Source organism: Oncorhynchus mykiss, chromosome 22, assembly GCF_057628025.1.
Source record: "Oncorhynchus mykiss isolate SJ-2025 chromosome 22, ASM5762802v1, whole genome shotgun sequence".
In the NCBI taxonomy this organism is placed as follows: Eukaryota; Metazoa; Chordata; class Actinopteri; order Salmoniformes; family Salmonidae; genus Oncorhynchus; species Oncorhynchus mykiss.
Window position 1 is genome coordinate 56,193,244 of NC_143043.1, and position 16,489 is coordinate 56,209,732.

Sequence of the window (16,489 nt, forward strand, 5' to 3'; positions counted from 1 at the left end):
ATAGAGGAGACATACAGTACAGAGATACATAGAGGAGTCATAGAGGAGACATACAGTACAGAGATACATAGAGGAGTCATAGAGGAGACATACAGTACAGAGATACATAGAGGAGTCATAGAGGATACATACAGTACAGAGATACATAGAGGAGTCAGAGGAGACATACAGTACAGAGATACATAGAGGAGTCATAGAGGATACATACAGTACAGAGATACATAGAGGATACATACAGTACAGAGATACATAGAGGAGTCATAGAGGAGACATACAGTACAGAGATACATAGAGGAGTCAGAGGAGACATACAGTACAGAGATACATAGAGGAGTCATAGAGGATACATACAGTACAGAGATACATAGAGGATACATACAGTACAGAGATACATAGAGGAGTCATAGAGGATACATACAGTACAGAGATACATAGAGGAGTCATAGAGGATACATACAGTACAGAGATACATAGAGGAGACATATGGTCTGATTGTACTGTATGCTGTAACATTAAGATTTCCCTTTACTGGAACTAAGGTGCCCAGCCCCGAACTATGAAAAACAGCCCATTTCCTCATCCACCAAACTTTACAGTTGGCACTATGCATTGGGGCAGGTAGCGTTCTCCTGCCATTCGACAAACCCAGATTCGTAAGTGGGACTGCCAGATGGTGCAGCCTGATTCATCACTCCAGAGAACGTTTCCACTGCTCCAGAGTCCAGCAAGCTTTACAACACTGCAGCCAACACTTGGCAACGCGCATGGTGATCTTAGGCTTGTGTGCGGCTGCTCGGCTATGGAAACCCATTTCATGAAGCTCCATACAAACAGGTATTTTGTTGACGTTGCTTCCAGAGGCAGTTTGGAACTCGGTAGTGAGAGTTGCAACTGTGGACAGAGGATTTTTACGCGCTACACGCTTCCCGCACTCGGAGGTCCCGTTCTGTGAGCATGTGTGGCCTACCACTTCACGGCTGAGCCGTTGTTGCTCCAAGGCATTTCCACTTCACAACATCAGCACTTACAGTTGACTGGGGCAGCTCTAGCAGGGCAGACATTTGACGAACTGACTTGTTGGAAAGGTGGCATCCTATGACGGTGCCACGTTGAAAGTCACTGAGCTCTTCAGTAAGGCCGTTCTACTGACAATGTTTGTCTATGGAGATTGCAGGGCTGTGTGCTCGATTTTATACACTTGTCAGCAAAGGGTGTGGTTGAAAAAGCCGAATCCACTAATTTGAAGGGGTGTCCACATACACTATATATGCTAAAGTAACATATGATGCTAGACATTATAGATGGAATACATGCATACAAGGTGTAGTGGAAGAATGACAGAAGGTGGTACTAGTGACTTGCAGGCGCCGAGGCCCAGCGTGATGACTCAGTCACCATTTATAACATTGTTTGGATGGCTGACCATCTGTGGGCTATGGCAGGGGTCTACCACACTTTATCTGTGGGCTATGGCAGGGGTCTACCACACCTTATCTGTGGGCTATGGCAGGAGTCTACCACACCTTATCTGTGGGCTATGGCAGGGGTCTACCACACCTTATATGTGGGCTATGGCAGGGGTCTACCACACCTTATCTGTGGGCTATGGCAGGGGTCTACTACACTTTATCTGTGGGCTATGGCAGGGGTCTACCACACCTTATATGTGGGCTATGGCAGGGGTCTACCACACCTTATCTGTGGGCTATGGCAGGGGTCTACTACACTTTATCTGTGGGCTATGGCAGGGGTCTACCACACCTTATCTGTGGGCTATGGCAGGAGTCTACCACACCTTATCTGTGGGCTATGGCAGGGGTCTACCACACCTTATATGTGGGCTATGGCAGGGGTCTACCACACCTTATCTGTGGGCTATGGCAGGAGTCTACTACACCTTATCTGTGGGCTATGGCAGGGGTCTACCACACCTTATATGTGGGCTATGGCAGGGGTCTACCACACCTTATCTGTGGGCTATGGCAGGGGTCTACTACACTTTATCTGTGGGCTATGGCAGGGGTCTACCACACCTTATCTGTGGGCTATGGCAGGGGTCTACCACACCTTATCTGTGGGCTATGGCAGGGGTCTACCACACCTTATCTGTGGGCTATGGCAGGGGTCTACCACACCTTATCTGTGGGCTATGGCAGGGGTCTACTACGCCTTATCTGTGGGCTATGGCAGGGGTCTACTACGCCTTATCTGTGGGCTATGGCAGGGGTCTACCACACCTTATCTGTGGGCTATGGCAGGAGTCTACCACACCTTATCTGTGGGCTATGGCAGGGGTCTACCACACCTTATCTGTGGGCTATGGCAGGGGTCTACCACACCTTATCTGTGGGCTATGGCAGGGGTCTACTATGCATTATCTGTGGGCTATCGCAGGGGTCTACTATACCTTATCTGTGGGCTATGGCAGGGGTCTACTACACCTTATCTGTGGGCTATGGCAGGGGTCTACCACACCTTATCTGTGGGCTATGGCAGGGGTCTACCACACCTTATCTGTGGGCTATGGCAGGGGTCTACCACACCTTATCTGTGGGCTATGGCAGGGGTCTACCACACCTTATCTGTGGGCTATGGCAGGGGTCTACCACACATTATCTGTGGGCTATGACAGGGGTCTACCACACCTTATCTGCGGGCTATGGCAGGGGAGGGACGTTCCCACAGAATCATGGGGGCGCGTGAATCGACGAATTGAATGTTACTGTGTGGATCAAATTGTCATGTTTTGATTGTTTCAAGAGTTCAATAAAGATCTGTGAATTTGTATGTGTTCTATTGTACAGGAAGTGGATTTACTGTTACAGAGAAACAGGGTTATTTTGTTCTTCGATTGGCGGGTAGTTCAAATAGGAGTGACACTGGGGTGCTCTCCCATCATCAATTGATTAGATTATAATCTGGGTGTGTTGTTCCTGTCTATTGTTTTTACTAGCAAAGTGCAAAGAAATGCTAATTCAGGTTGAGCGTGAGTTTCCGGCTTGAATTTGGTTAAAAGGTTAAAAGGAAAGTGAATTAGTTTACTTTGATAACTTGTTAGCAAGCTCCTGTGTGTATCTCACACAGCCTCATCTCTGGCTCTGGGCCATCATGGCCACCACGCCTTAAAGCTGCAGTATGTAACTATAGATCTGTCATTCTGTTCTATGTGTTATAGATCTGTCATTCTGTTCTATGTGTTATAGATCTGTCATTCTGTTCTATGTGTTATAGATCTGTCATTCTGTTCTATGTGTTATATATCTGTCATTCTGTTCTATGTGTTATAGATCTGTCATTCTGTTCTATGTGTTATAGATCTGTCATTCTGTTCTATGTGTTATAGATCTGTCATTCTGTTCTATGTGTTGTAGATCTGTCATTCTGTTCTATGTGTTATAGATCTGTCATTCTGTTCTATGTGTTATAGATCTGTCATTCTGTTCTATGTGTTATAGATCTGTCATTCTGTTCTATGTGTTGTAGATCTGTCATTCTGTTCTATGTGTTATAGATCTGTCATTCTGTCCTATGTGTTATAGATCTGTCATTCTCATTGAAAGCAAGTCTAAGAAGCAATAGATCTGTTCTACGTGCACTAGTTCTATGCTTCCCTTAAATTAAGTTTTTGCGTCTTTTACATTCGGTTTTGTAAAGCAGCTTCAAACAGCTGAAAATACAATATTTTGGGAAAAGAAAAATATATATTTCACAGCGGTTTAGTTCGTACAATAATTCTCGACACCATACTTGCTTGTTTTGTGACATAAACTGAAATTAGGCAAACTATTCGAATTGTATTATTAACCAGGAAATGGCGGAGCAATTTCTGCATAGTGTACCTTTGTTATAATTGCATAACGGTGCCAAGTTAGACACATGTTCATTATAAATCATACTAAGTGGTGATGTAAAGCCTTGACTAGATCCTCCACAGGGCCTGTTTGCATTTCCTTACTGTGACACAACAGTTGAATGATTTCTATCCAACTACAAAGGCACTTTAAGGGAATATAAACATACAATACTATAGATGGAATATAAACATACAATACTATATACTATAGATAGAATATAAACATACAATACTATATACTATAGATGGGATATAAAAATACAATACTATAGATGGAATATAAACATACAATACTATAGATGGAATATAAACATACAATACTATACACTATAGATGGAATATAAACATACAATACTATAGATGGAATATAAACATACAATACTATACACTATAGATGGAATATAAACATACAATACTATAGATGGAATATAAACATACAATACTATATACTATAGATGGGATATAAACATACAACACTATAGATGGAATATAAACATACAATACTATAGATGGAATATAAACATACAGTACTATAGATAGAATATAAACATACAATACTATATACTATAGATAGAATATAAACATACAATACTATAGATGGAATATAAACATACAGTACTATAGATGGAATATAAACATACAATACTATATACTATAGATAGAATATAAACATACAATACTATAGATGGAATATAAACATACAATACTATAGATGGAATATAAACATACAGTACTATAGATGGAATATAAACATACAGTACTATAGATGGAATATAAACATACAATACTATATACTATAGATAGAATATAAACATACAATACTATATACTATAGATAGAATATAAACATACAATACTATAGATGGAATATAAACATACAATACTATAGATGGAATATAAACATACAATACTATATACTATAGATAGAATATAAACATACAATACTATATACTATAGATAGAATATAAACATACAATACTATAGATGGAATATAAACATACAGTACTATAGATGGAATATAAACATACAGTACTATAGATGGAATATAAACATACAATACTATATACTATAGATAGAATATAAACATACAATACTATAGATGGAATATAAACATACAGTACTATAGATGGAATATAAACATACAGTACTATAGATGGAATATAAACATACAGTACTATATACTATAGATAGAATATAAACATACAATACTATAGATGGAATATAAACATACAGTACTATAGATGGAATATAAACATACAATACTATATACTATAGATAGAATATAAACATACAATACTATATACTATAGATAGAATATAAACATACAATACTATAGATGGAATATAAACATACAGTACTATAGATGGAATATAAACATACAGTACTATAGATGGAATATAAACATACAATACTATATACTATAGATAGAATATAAACATACAATACTATAGATGGAATATAAACATACAGTACTATAGATGGAATATAAACATACAGTACTATAGATGGAATATAAACATACAGTACTATATACTATAGATAGAATATAAACATACAGTACTATAGATAGAATATAAACATACAATACTATAGATGGAATATAAACATACAATACTATAGATGGAATATAAACATACAGTACTATAGATGGAATATAAACATACAATACTATAGATGGAATATAAACATACAGTACTATAGATGGAATATAAACATACAGTACTATAGATGGAATATAAACATACAATACTATATACTATAGATAGAATATAAACATACAATACTATAGATGGAATATAACCAGTGGTGTAAAGTACTTAAGTAAAAAATACTTTAAAGTACTACTTAAGTAGTTTTTGGGAGGTATCTGTACTTTACTTTACTTATATTTTTGACAACTTTTACTTCACTACATTCCTAAAGAAAATATTGTACTTTTTACTCCATACATTTTCCCTGACAACACAAAGTATTCGTTACATGCTGAGTACTTAGCAGGACAGGAGAACGGTGAAATTCACGTACTTGTTGTAATTGTGTTGTAATGTGCCCCTGACTATCCGTACATTTTTAAATACAAGAAAATGGTGCAATCTGGTTCGCTTGATGGAAGGAATTTAAAATTATTTATACTTTTTAACTTCCACTTTTGATACTTAAGTGTAGTTTAGCAATTACATTTAACGTTGAGACTTAAGTATATTTAAACCCAAATACTTTTAGACTGTTCCTCAAGTAGTATTTTACTGGGTGACTTCCACTTTTACTTCAGTAACTTTCTATGAAGGTATCTATACTTTTACTCCAGATTGACAATTGGGTACTTTTTTCCACTACTGAATATAAACATATGATACTAGACACTATAGATGGAATATAAACTTACGAGGCACAGCTCCCTGGAAGGTGTGTGGGTTGAGTTTGATCAGTCTTTTCCTCAGTTCATTCACCCCTACACCAGAAGGACCTGTAGAAACACACACTGTCAGCCCTACACCACTACAGTAGATGTGATACCCCAACCTATAAGCTGTGTGTGTGTGTGTGTGTAAGACCGTCTCAGAGGGTTTAGGGAGACTAATTTCTGTTTCCCCTGTGACAAAGGACAATAACAAATCATGTATCATCATCGTCTTCAGATACAGAACATAAACAATATATAAGCAGTGAGCTCCTCACCTACGAGGATGATCAGTCTGTGCGGGTCGTCAGGTCGTCTCTGGTAGCTGACCACCTCTTCATAGGGGCTGGACAGAGCCGAGGTGTTGGGAGAACAGGAGTAGCAGGATTGGCGACGCTTACGGTGGGTCATCCTCCGCCACAGACGGAAACTACGCCGGAATCCCGCTGGAAACAACAATAACAACAACAATAACGACTACAAGATAAACATCATCAACAACATAAACGACTACAAGATTAACAACAACATAAATGACTACAAGATTAACATCATCAACAACATAAACGACTACAAGATTATCAACAACATAAATGACTACAAGATTAACATCATCAACAACAACAAACAAGATTAACAACAACAACAATAACGACTACAAGATTAACATCATCAACAACAACATAAACGACTACAAGATTAACATCATCAACAACATAAACGACTACAAGATTAACATCAACAACAACAACAATAACGACTACAAGATTAACATCATCAACAACATAAACGACTACAAGATTAACATCAACAACAACAACATAAACGACTACAAGATTAACATCATCAACAACATAAACGACTACAAGATTAACATCATCAACAACAACATAAACGACTACAAGATTAACATCATCAACAACATAAACGACTACAAGATTAACATCAACAACAACAACAATAACGACTACAAGATTAACATCATCAACAACATAAACGACTACAAGATTAACATCAACAACAACAACATAAACGACTACAAGATTAACATCAACAACAACATAAACGACTACAAGATTAACATCAACAACAACATAAATGACTACAAGATTAACATCATCAACAACAACAAACGACTACAAGATTAACATCAACAACAACAACATAAATGACTACAAGATTAACATCAACAACAACATAAACGACTACAAGATTAACATCAACAACAACATAAACAACTACAAGATTAACATCAACAACAACATAAACGACTACAAGATTATCAACAACATAAATGACTACAAGATTAACATCATCAACAACAACAATAACGACTACAAGATTAACATCATCAACAACAACATAAACGACTACAAGATTAACATCATCGTCAATAACAACAACAACATAAACGACTACAAGATTAACATCAACAACAACATAAACGACTACAAGATTATCAACAACATAAATGACTACAAGATTAACATCATCAACAACAACAACATAAACGACAACAAGATTAACAACAACAATAACGACTACAAGATTAACATGATCAACAACAGCATAAACGACTACAAGATTAACATCAACAACAACATAAACGACTACAAGATTATCAACAACATAAATGACTACAAGATTAACATCATCAACAACAACAAAAAGCTGTAAATCTATGTTGCAAGCATCGTTAGCTTACAAAAAAGGATGATTGATTAATAAAAGTGTCAATGAAAAAACATCTTACAGATGTAGATGCCACCCATCGTATGTGCTCCTTCTTCAGCCTCTTCGGGATACACTGGGAACATTCATTACAATGTTATTATATACGGTGCCTTCAGAAAGTATTCATACCCCGAGACTTATTCCACATTTTGTTGTGTTACAGCCTGAATTCAAAATGGATTAAATATATGTTTTTGTCCCACTCATCTACCCACAATACCCCATAATGACAAAGTGAAAACATGGTTTTAGATTTTTTTTTATATATATTTTTTTATAAGAGCTGTGAATTTTCTGTGTCAGTCTATAAGAGCTGTGAGTCTTCTGGGTAAGTCTCTAAGAGCTGTGAGTTTTCTGGGTCAGTCTATAAAGCTGTGAGTCTTCTGGGTAAGTCTCTAAGAGCTGTGAGTCTTCTGGGTCAGTCTCTAAGAGCTGTGAGTTTTCTGTGTCAGTCTATAAGAGCTGTGAGTCTTCTGGGTAAGTCTCTAAGAGCTGTGAGTCTTCTGGGTCAGTCCATAAGAGCTGTGAGTCTTCTGGGTCAGTCCATAAGAGCTGTGAGTCTTCTGGGTCAGTCCATAAGAGCTGTGAGTCTTCTGGGTAAGTATCTAAGAGCTGTGAGTCTTCCGGGTCAGTCTATAAGAGCTGTGAGTCTTCCGGGTCAGTCTATAAGAGCTGTGAGTCTTCCGGGTCAGTCTATAAGAGCTGTGAGTCTTCTGGGTCAGTCCATAAGAGCTGTGAGTCTTCTGGGTCAGTCCATAAGAGCTGTGAGTCTTCTGGGTCAGTCTATAAGAGCTGTGAGTCTTCTGGGTCAGTCCATAAGAGCTGTGAGTATTCTGGGTCAGTCCATAAGAGCTGTGAGTTTTCTGTGTCAGTCTATAAGAGCTGTGAGTCTTCTGGGTAAGTCTCTAAGAGCTGTGAGTTTTCTGGGTCAGTCTATAAGAGCTGTGAGTCTTCTGGGTAAGGCTCTAAGAGCTGTGAGTCTTCTGGTTAAGTCTCTAAGAGCTGTGAGTCTTCTGGGTAAGTCTCTAAGAGCTGTGAGTCTTCTGGGTAAGTCTATAAGAACTTTCCACACCTGGATTGTGCAACATTTGCCCATGATTCTTTTCCAAATTCTTCAAGCTCTGTCAAATTGGTTGTTGATCATTATTAGAAAACCATTTTCAGGTCTTGCCACAGATTTTCAAGCACATTTAAGTCAAATCTATAACTCTATAAGTATCTCCAGTGTAAATTTGGCCTTGTGTTTTAGGTTATTGTCCTGCTGAAAGGTGAATTCATCTCCCAGTGTCTGGTGGAAAGCAGACTGAACCAGGTTTTCCTCTAGGATTGTTCCTGTGCTTTATCCTGAAACACTCCTCAGTCCTTAACGATTACAAGCATACCCATAACATGATGCAGCCACCACCATGCTTGAAAATATGGAGAGTGGTACTCAGTAATGTGTTGGATTGGAGAGTGGTACTCAGTAATGTGTTGTGTTGGAGAGTGGTACTCAGTAATGTGTTGTATTGGAGAGTGGTACTCAGTAATGTGTTGGATTGGAGAGTGGTACTCAGTAATGTGTTGTGTTGGAGAGTGGTACTCAGTAATGTGTTGTATTGGAGAGTGGTACTCAGTAATGTGTTGTATTGGAGAGTGGTACTCAGTAATGTGTTGGATTGGAGAGTGGTACTCAGTAATGTGTTGTGTTGGAGAGTGGTACTCAGTAATGTGTTGTGTTGGAGAGTGGTACTCAGTAATGTGTTGTATTGGAGAGTGGTACTCAGTAATGTGTTGTGTTGGAGAGTGGTACTCAGTAATGTGTTGTATTGGAGAGTGGTACTCAGTAATGTGTTGTATTGTATTGCCTCCAAACATAACACAAAGTAGTTGTAGTTTTACTTTAGTGCCTTTCAAAAAAAATTCTAAAAACATAATTCCACTTTGACATTATGGTTTATTGTGTGTAGGCTATTTACCAAAATAATCTACATATAATCAATTTTAAATTCAGGCAGTAACACAACAAAATGTGGAAAAAGTCAAGGGGTGTGAATACTTTATGAAGGCACTGTATTGTCCTCTTCTGAATACACTGGGAAAATGTATTATAATATTGTTTTATACTCTCCAAACCAAGAGAATACAGGTAAACAACTACTACAGTAAACAGTCAAATGATAAATTGACAAAACGATTCACAGCAAGAAATATTAATTGGTATATTGACCTTCTCTGAGGTCCTCTAGAATATCACAACGGTGGAAAATAAAGAGAAGAAAAAAAACTGGTGAATAACGGTCTCTTTTCATCGTACAGATGAACCACAAAAAATACTGATGAACACTATATTGAAAGAAAACAGATACATCGACAGAATTGATCAAAACCATGACTCTAATAAAAACTTACCTACCAGATTCAAAATCTTCTTCATCTAATAAAGACCGATCAAAAAAAAAGTGTTAATTCGCTGCCTGTTGTTACGGAGCAATAGTAGTTAGTATACAACAGATTATTATAAGAGTGATATGGAATGAGGACGATGTGGTTACCTGCTATGGCACCGTTCCCAATGTTGGTCTTAACGTCGTCCTCTGGAAGAGAAAGCACAAGGCCAAACAGAGATCCTGCTACTGTCTCGGTCAAGACAAATCCAAGTCGCCCCCCCCCCCCCCCGCCCCCACACCACAAAAAAAGTATTTGTTTATATATTGTACGTACCATCACCAGCTATGCTCACTTTAGGGTCAGCAGAGAAGACAAAGGAAACAGAACTCAAGATAAAGACATTTGGACAACCTGACAAACACCAAACACACAAAAGAGGGTGGAGCTTTGTGGTCCATATTTTACAGAATCTATCTTATCTAGAATTCACACTATAGAGTGTTGTGACTTTGGCTATGGATATTCAAGATAATTTACTGAACAATGACTTACATGCTTCTGATTTATTTAATTTGTTTTTTAATCCTTTCCAAACGAACGGCACGAACCATTAAGGTGTTTTGACATAGACAGACCCCTTGAATTTACTGTATCAGTAGTTATCATTAACAATTACATCAACAATAGTCTTAACAGTGAATTTGCACAGGGGATCACGTCTTTCACGTGACACAAAGGGTATATCCTGGAAGTGTTGAAAACATGCGAGAATTCGTTAAGGACGGGACTTACGTCGTGAGAGAGTTTCTCTCTTTCTTTTGAATTAGCGCTCTGGCTAATTATTTTGGCTGAGAAAACTCAGAATATGACAACAGGAAAAATATGCCAAGGCGCTATTCCTTTGGCAACACAGAATAAGCGTGTGCTCGTTATGGCATTTTCAGACCTCACGGTGGAGGCCGTTGTTTTATTGCTCAATGAATATACACTACCGGTCAAAAAAATCGCAAATATCAAATATATTTGTAAATTTGTTTAACACTTTTTTGGTTACTACATGATTCCATATGTGTTATTTCATAGTTGTGATGTCTTCACTATTATTCTACAATGTATAAAATAGTAAAAATAAAGACAAACCCTTGAATGAGTAGATGTTCTAAACCTAATCCGTCTGGCCCTGCGGCCTTGTGAATGTTGACCTGTTACCAACCCTTAGTAAACTTTTGGAAAAAATGATGTTTGACTAGATACAATGCTATTTTACAGTAAACACATTGACAACAGACTTTCAGCACGCCTATAGGGAAGGGCCTTCAACATGCACCGAAACTTACACAAATGACTGATTGGCTGAGAGAAATTGATGATAAAAAGATTGCGGGGGCTGTTTTGTATGACTTCAGTGCGGCTTTTGACATTATCGATCACAGTCAGCTGCTGGTAAAACGTATCTGTTATGTCTTTACATCCCCTTCTATATTGTGTTTTGAGGGTTACCTGTCTAACAGAACACCGAGGGTGTTCTTTAATGGAATCCTCTCAAATATAATCCAGGTAGAATCAGGCATTCCCCAGGGCAGCGCTCTAGGCCCCTTACTTTTTTCATTTTTTTTTTTTTTACTAATGACAGTGTGTATGTATGCGAATGACTCAACACAATACATGTCAGCTACTACAGCGACTGAAAATCACTGTGACACTTAAAGAGCTGGAGTCAGTTTCAGAATGGTTAGTCCTAAATATTTCAAAAACTAATAGATTTGTATTTGGGAGGAATCATTCACTAAACTCAAAACCTCAACTAAATCTTGTAATGAATAATGTGGAAAATGAGCAAGTTGAGGTGATTAAACTGCTTGGAGTTACCCTGGATTGTAAACTGTCATGGTCAAAACATATTGATGCAGTAGTAGCTAAGATGGGGAGAAGTCTGTCCATAATAAAGTGTTGCTCTACCTTCTTAACAACACTATCAACAAGGCAGGTCCTACAGGCCCTAGTTTCTACCTTCTTAACAGCACTATCAACAAGGCAGGTCCTACAGGCCCTAGTTTCTACCTTCTTAACAACACTATCAACAAGGCAGGTCCTACAGGCCCTAGTTTCTACCTTCTTAACACTATCAACAAGGCAGGTCCTACAGGCGCTAGTTTCTACCTTCTTAACAGCACTATCAACAAGGCAGGTCCTACAGGCCCTAGTTTCTACCTTCTTAACAACACTATCAACAAGGCAGGTCCTACAGGCCCTAGTTTCTACCTTCTTAACAACACTATCAACAAGGCAGGTCCTACAGGCCCTAGTTTCTACCTTCTTAACAACACTATCAACAAGGCAGGTCCTACAGGCCCTAGTTTCTACCTTCTTAACACTATCAACAAGGCAGGTCCTACAGGCGCTAGTTTCTACCTTCTTAACAGCACTATCAACAAGGCAGGTCAAATGTAATGTCATGTAATATTTTTAATTGTAAATAACTGCCTTAATGTTGCTGGACCCCAGGAAGGGTAGCTGCTGCCTTGGCAGGAACTAATGGGGATCCATAATAAACCCCAGGAAGCGTAGCTGCTGCCTTGGTAGGAACTAATGGGGATCCATAATAAACCCCAGGAAGAGTAGCTGCTGCCTTGGCAGGAACTAATGGGGATCCATAATAAACCCCAGGAAGCGTAGCTGCTGCCTTGGTAGGAACTAATGGGGATCCATAATAAACCCCAGGAAGAGTAGCTGCTGCCTTGGCAGGAACTAATGGGGATCCATAATAAACCCCAGGAAGAGTAGCTGCTGCCTTGGCAGGAACTAATGGGGATCCATAATAAACCCCAGGAAGAGTAGCTGCTGCCTTGGCAGGAACTAATGGGGATCCATAATAAACCCCAGGAAGAATAGATGCTGCCTTGGCAGGAACTAATGGGGATCCATAATAAACCCCAGGAAGAGTAGCTGCTGCCTTGGCAGGAACTAATGGGGATCCATAATAAACCCCAGGAAGAGTAGCTGCTGCCTTGGCAGGAACTAATGGGGATCCATAATAAACCACAGGAAGAGTAGCTGCTGCCTTGGCAGGAACTAATGGGGATCCATAATAAACCCCAGGAAGAATAGATGCTGCCTTGGCAGGAACTGATGGGGATCCATAATAAACCCCAGGAAGAGTAGCTGCTGCCTTGGCAGGAACTGATGGGGATCCATAATAAACCCCAGAAAGAGTAGCTGCTGCCTTGACAGGAACTAATGGGGATCCATAATAAACCACAGGAAGAGTAGCTGCTGCCTTGGCAGGAACTAATGGGGATCCATAATAAACCCCAGGAAGAATAGATGCTGCCTTGGCAGGAACTAATGGGGATCCATAATAAACCCCAGGAAGAGTAGCTGCTGCCTTGGCAGGAACTAATGGGGATCCATAATAAACCCCAGGAAGAGTAGCTGCTGCCTTGGCAGGAACTAATGGGGATCCATAATAAACCACAGGAAGAGTAGCTGCTGCCTTGGCAGGAACTAATGGGGATCCATAATAAACCCCAGGAAGAATAGATGCTGCCTTGGCAGGAACTGATGGGGATCCATAATAAACCCCAGGAAGAGTAGCTGCTGCCTTGGCAGGAACTGATGGGGATCCATAATAAACCCCAGAAAGAGTAGCTGCTGCCTTGGCAGGAACTAATGGGGATCCATAATAAACCACAGGAAGAGTAGCTGCTGCCTTGGCAGGAACTAATGGGGATCCATAATAAACCCCAGGAAGAATAGATGCTGCCTTGGCAGGAACTGATGGGGATCCATAATAAACCCCAGGAAGAGTAGCTGCTGCCTTGGCAGGAACTAATGGGGATCCATAATAAACCCCAGGAAGAGTAGCCGCTGCCTTGGCAGGAACTAATGGGGATCCATAATAAACCCCAGGAAGAGTAGCTGCTGCCTTGGCAGGAACTAATGGGGATCCATAATAAACCCCAGGAAGAGTAGCCGCTGCCTTGGCAGGAACTAATGGGGGTCCTTAATAGTAGTATAATAGTATAGGTGTAATAGTATATAATAGTATAGGTGTAATAGTATATAATAGTATAGGTGATACTATAGGTGTACAGACAGTCTAAGAGTAGGATGTTAGTGCTGTTACTCACAGGATTTGATGCAGGTATGGGCCTGGAAAGGCTGTGACCACCATGTCTCCCTCTGTTTGCTGCACAATGGAGACCAGAGAGGTCAGGGGGTTAAAGCAACAAAAAACAAAAACAACAAAAACATCCCTGAAACTTAAGTCGATCTCAGATCGATTGTCTGCGTAGCCAAGGTAACCTACCTTTTTTAAATTATATAAATGTCGTTATATCTGAGTTGGGATTTTTGGCCTAAAAATGACCTCTTCCATGCTCTGATGGCGCTGTAACCTAGCAGCTGCTGGTATGAGGCCTACATTCAGACAGTCACTGTGCTCACGCTCCCAATTCGAATCTACGTTCACAGTGCATGCCCGAAAACGTCGACATGAAAAATCCTATGACTGAAACTTCCCAGGTGTGCCTGGGAGGGCATATGCCCACCCACTGTGGAGCCAGGTCCAGCCAATCAGAATACATTTTTTCTGCACATGAAATATGGGACCAATTTACATGCTGTGTTTATATTTTAGTTCAGTCTATATGACAGAAGTCCGTCGTACTCCTTCACTGATTTGATCACACTGAACATACACTTCTTCGATTGAGTGACCGCTATAACTGTGCTGTGTTGGTCTGGCTACGGGTTAAATTAGGAGTCTTCCAGGGTTGGGGTCAATTCCATTTTCATTTAGTCAATTAAGGAAGTAAACTGATTGACTGAATTGAAATGGAATTGATCCCAGGTGGTGTCCCACCTCTTGTGAAGGCTGTGGTGTGTGTGTGTGTGTGTGTGTGTGTGTGTGTGTGTGTGTGTGTGTGTGTGTGTGTCTGTGTGTCTGTGTGTCTGTGTGTCTGTGTGTCTGTGTGTCTGTGTGTCTGTCTGTCTGTCTGTCTGTCTGTCACCTCTTGAGCAGACTGGTGGAGGGGATGAGGCCAGCGCAGGCTGAGGCACTGGGCAGCTTCCTAGCCTGCCACCAGTGGATGTCTGTCTGGTCGACTATCTCCAGCAGGTCTCCTCTACTGAAGACCATGCCAGCGTCAGGACAGGGGATGGCTGGGTCCTGCAGGGGGCAGTAGTCTGCCATGGCCCGCACATACAGCTGAGGAGAGAGAAAAATAAGCAGAAGAAGCAGCAGAAAAAGAAGAAGAAGAAGAAGAAGCAGAAGAAGAAGAAGCAGCAGAAGAACAAGAAGAAGCAGCAGAAGAAGCAGTAGAAGAAGAAGTTGGAGCGGAGAGGAAGGACATGAGTAAACAAACAACACACATGCTATTAGGAAACTACCTGGATTATTGAGAGATTGTTATAGTGACCTCACCAAGGCTGGCTGTTGGGTCTTAGTTGATTGTGGTGTGCTTGGAATCACTTTGAACAAAATAGTGCCTTGAGATTGGACCTAGAGGGATGAGTTTAAAACAGAACAATAAAGAGACGAGAGAAGACGAGAGATAGGGAGAGAAGAATAGAGAGACGAGAGAGAGAGAGAGAGAGAGAGAGACAGAGAGAGAGGGAGAGAAGAAAATAGAGAGAGAGAGGGAGAGAAGAAAAGAGACAGAGAGAGAGGGAGAGAAGAAAAGAGAGAGATGCATAGAGAGAGAGAGAGATACAGAGAGAGAGAGAGAGAGAGAGAGAGAGAGAGAGAGTGAGAGAGAAAGAGAGAGAGAGAGAGGAGAATAACTGACCAGTATCTGTATGACCTGTTCTGGGTCCAGTCCTTCTACAGGGTTCCCATTCACCTCCACCAGCAGATCCCCTGGATGCAGAAGACCTGCACAACAAACACAGTAAGGAAACCTTGGATCCACAACTTGATCTTACAGACTCAGGCAGCAGCAAGTCGCTAAGAGGTTTGATAGAGATAATCATGACTGTACAGGTAAATGCTAGTCTCTCAAGTCAGGCAATTGTTTCTATATTAGCCACAAAAAAAGCACACAAGGCTAGGTGGAAGTCAAGGCTAGGTGGAAGTCAAGGCTAGGTGGAAGTCAAGGCTAGGTAGAAGTCAAGGCTAGGTGGAAGTCAAGG

The 16,489-nt window shown here is 40.1% G+C and overlaps 1 protein-coding gene across 4 annotated transcripts in view; it reads right to left on the reverse strand.

The window, feature by feature from the left end:
- Window positions 1-16,489, reverse strand: part of mpp4a (MAGUK p55 scaffold protein 4a) — a 50,202-nt gene that overhangs the window by 11,446 nt on the left and 22,267 nt on the right. For 2 of the 4 annotated variants that reach the window (XM_036959502.2, XM_090216338.1), the window contains exons 7-16: window positions 16,147-16,232; window positions 15,783-15,860; window positions 15,370-15,566; window positions 14,488-14,546; window positions 10,691-10,708; window positions 10,522-10,563; window positions 10,383-10,403; window positions 8,007-8,060; window positions 6,532-6,699; window positions 6,239-6,319 (exon numbers count right to left, since the gene is read on the reverse strand). In XM_036959502.2, coding sequence (XP_036815397.2) covers window positions 6,239-6,319; window positions 6,532-6,699; window positions 8,007-8,060; window positions 10,383-10,403; window positions 10,522-10,563; window positions 10,691-10,708; window positions 14,488-14,546; window positions 15,370-15,566; window positions 15,783-15,860; window positions 16,147-16,232 — 804 coding nt within the window. Of the gene's footprint in view, window positions 1-6,238; window positions 6,320-6,531; window positions 6,700-8,006; window positions 8,061-10,196; window positions 10,212-10,378; window positions 10,404-10,521; window positions 10,564-10,690; window positions 10,709-14,487; window positions 14,547-15,369; window positions 15,567-15,782; window positions 15,861-16,146; window positions 16,233-16,489 lie in introns of those variants that run through there. The other 2 variants (XR_016490704.1, XM_090216340.1) reach the window with 2 other exon arrangements.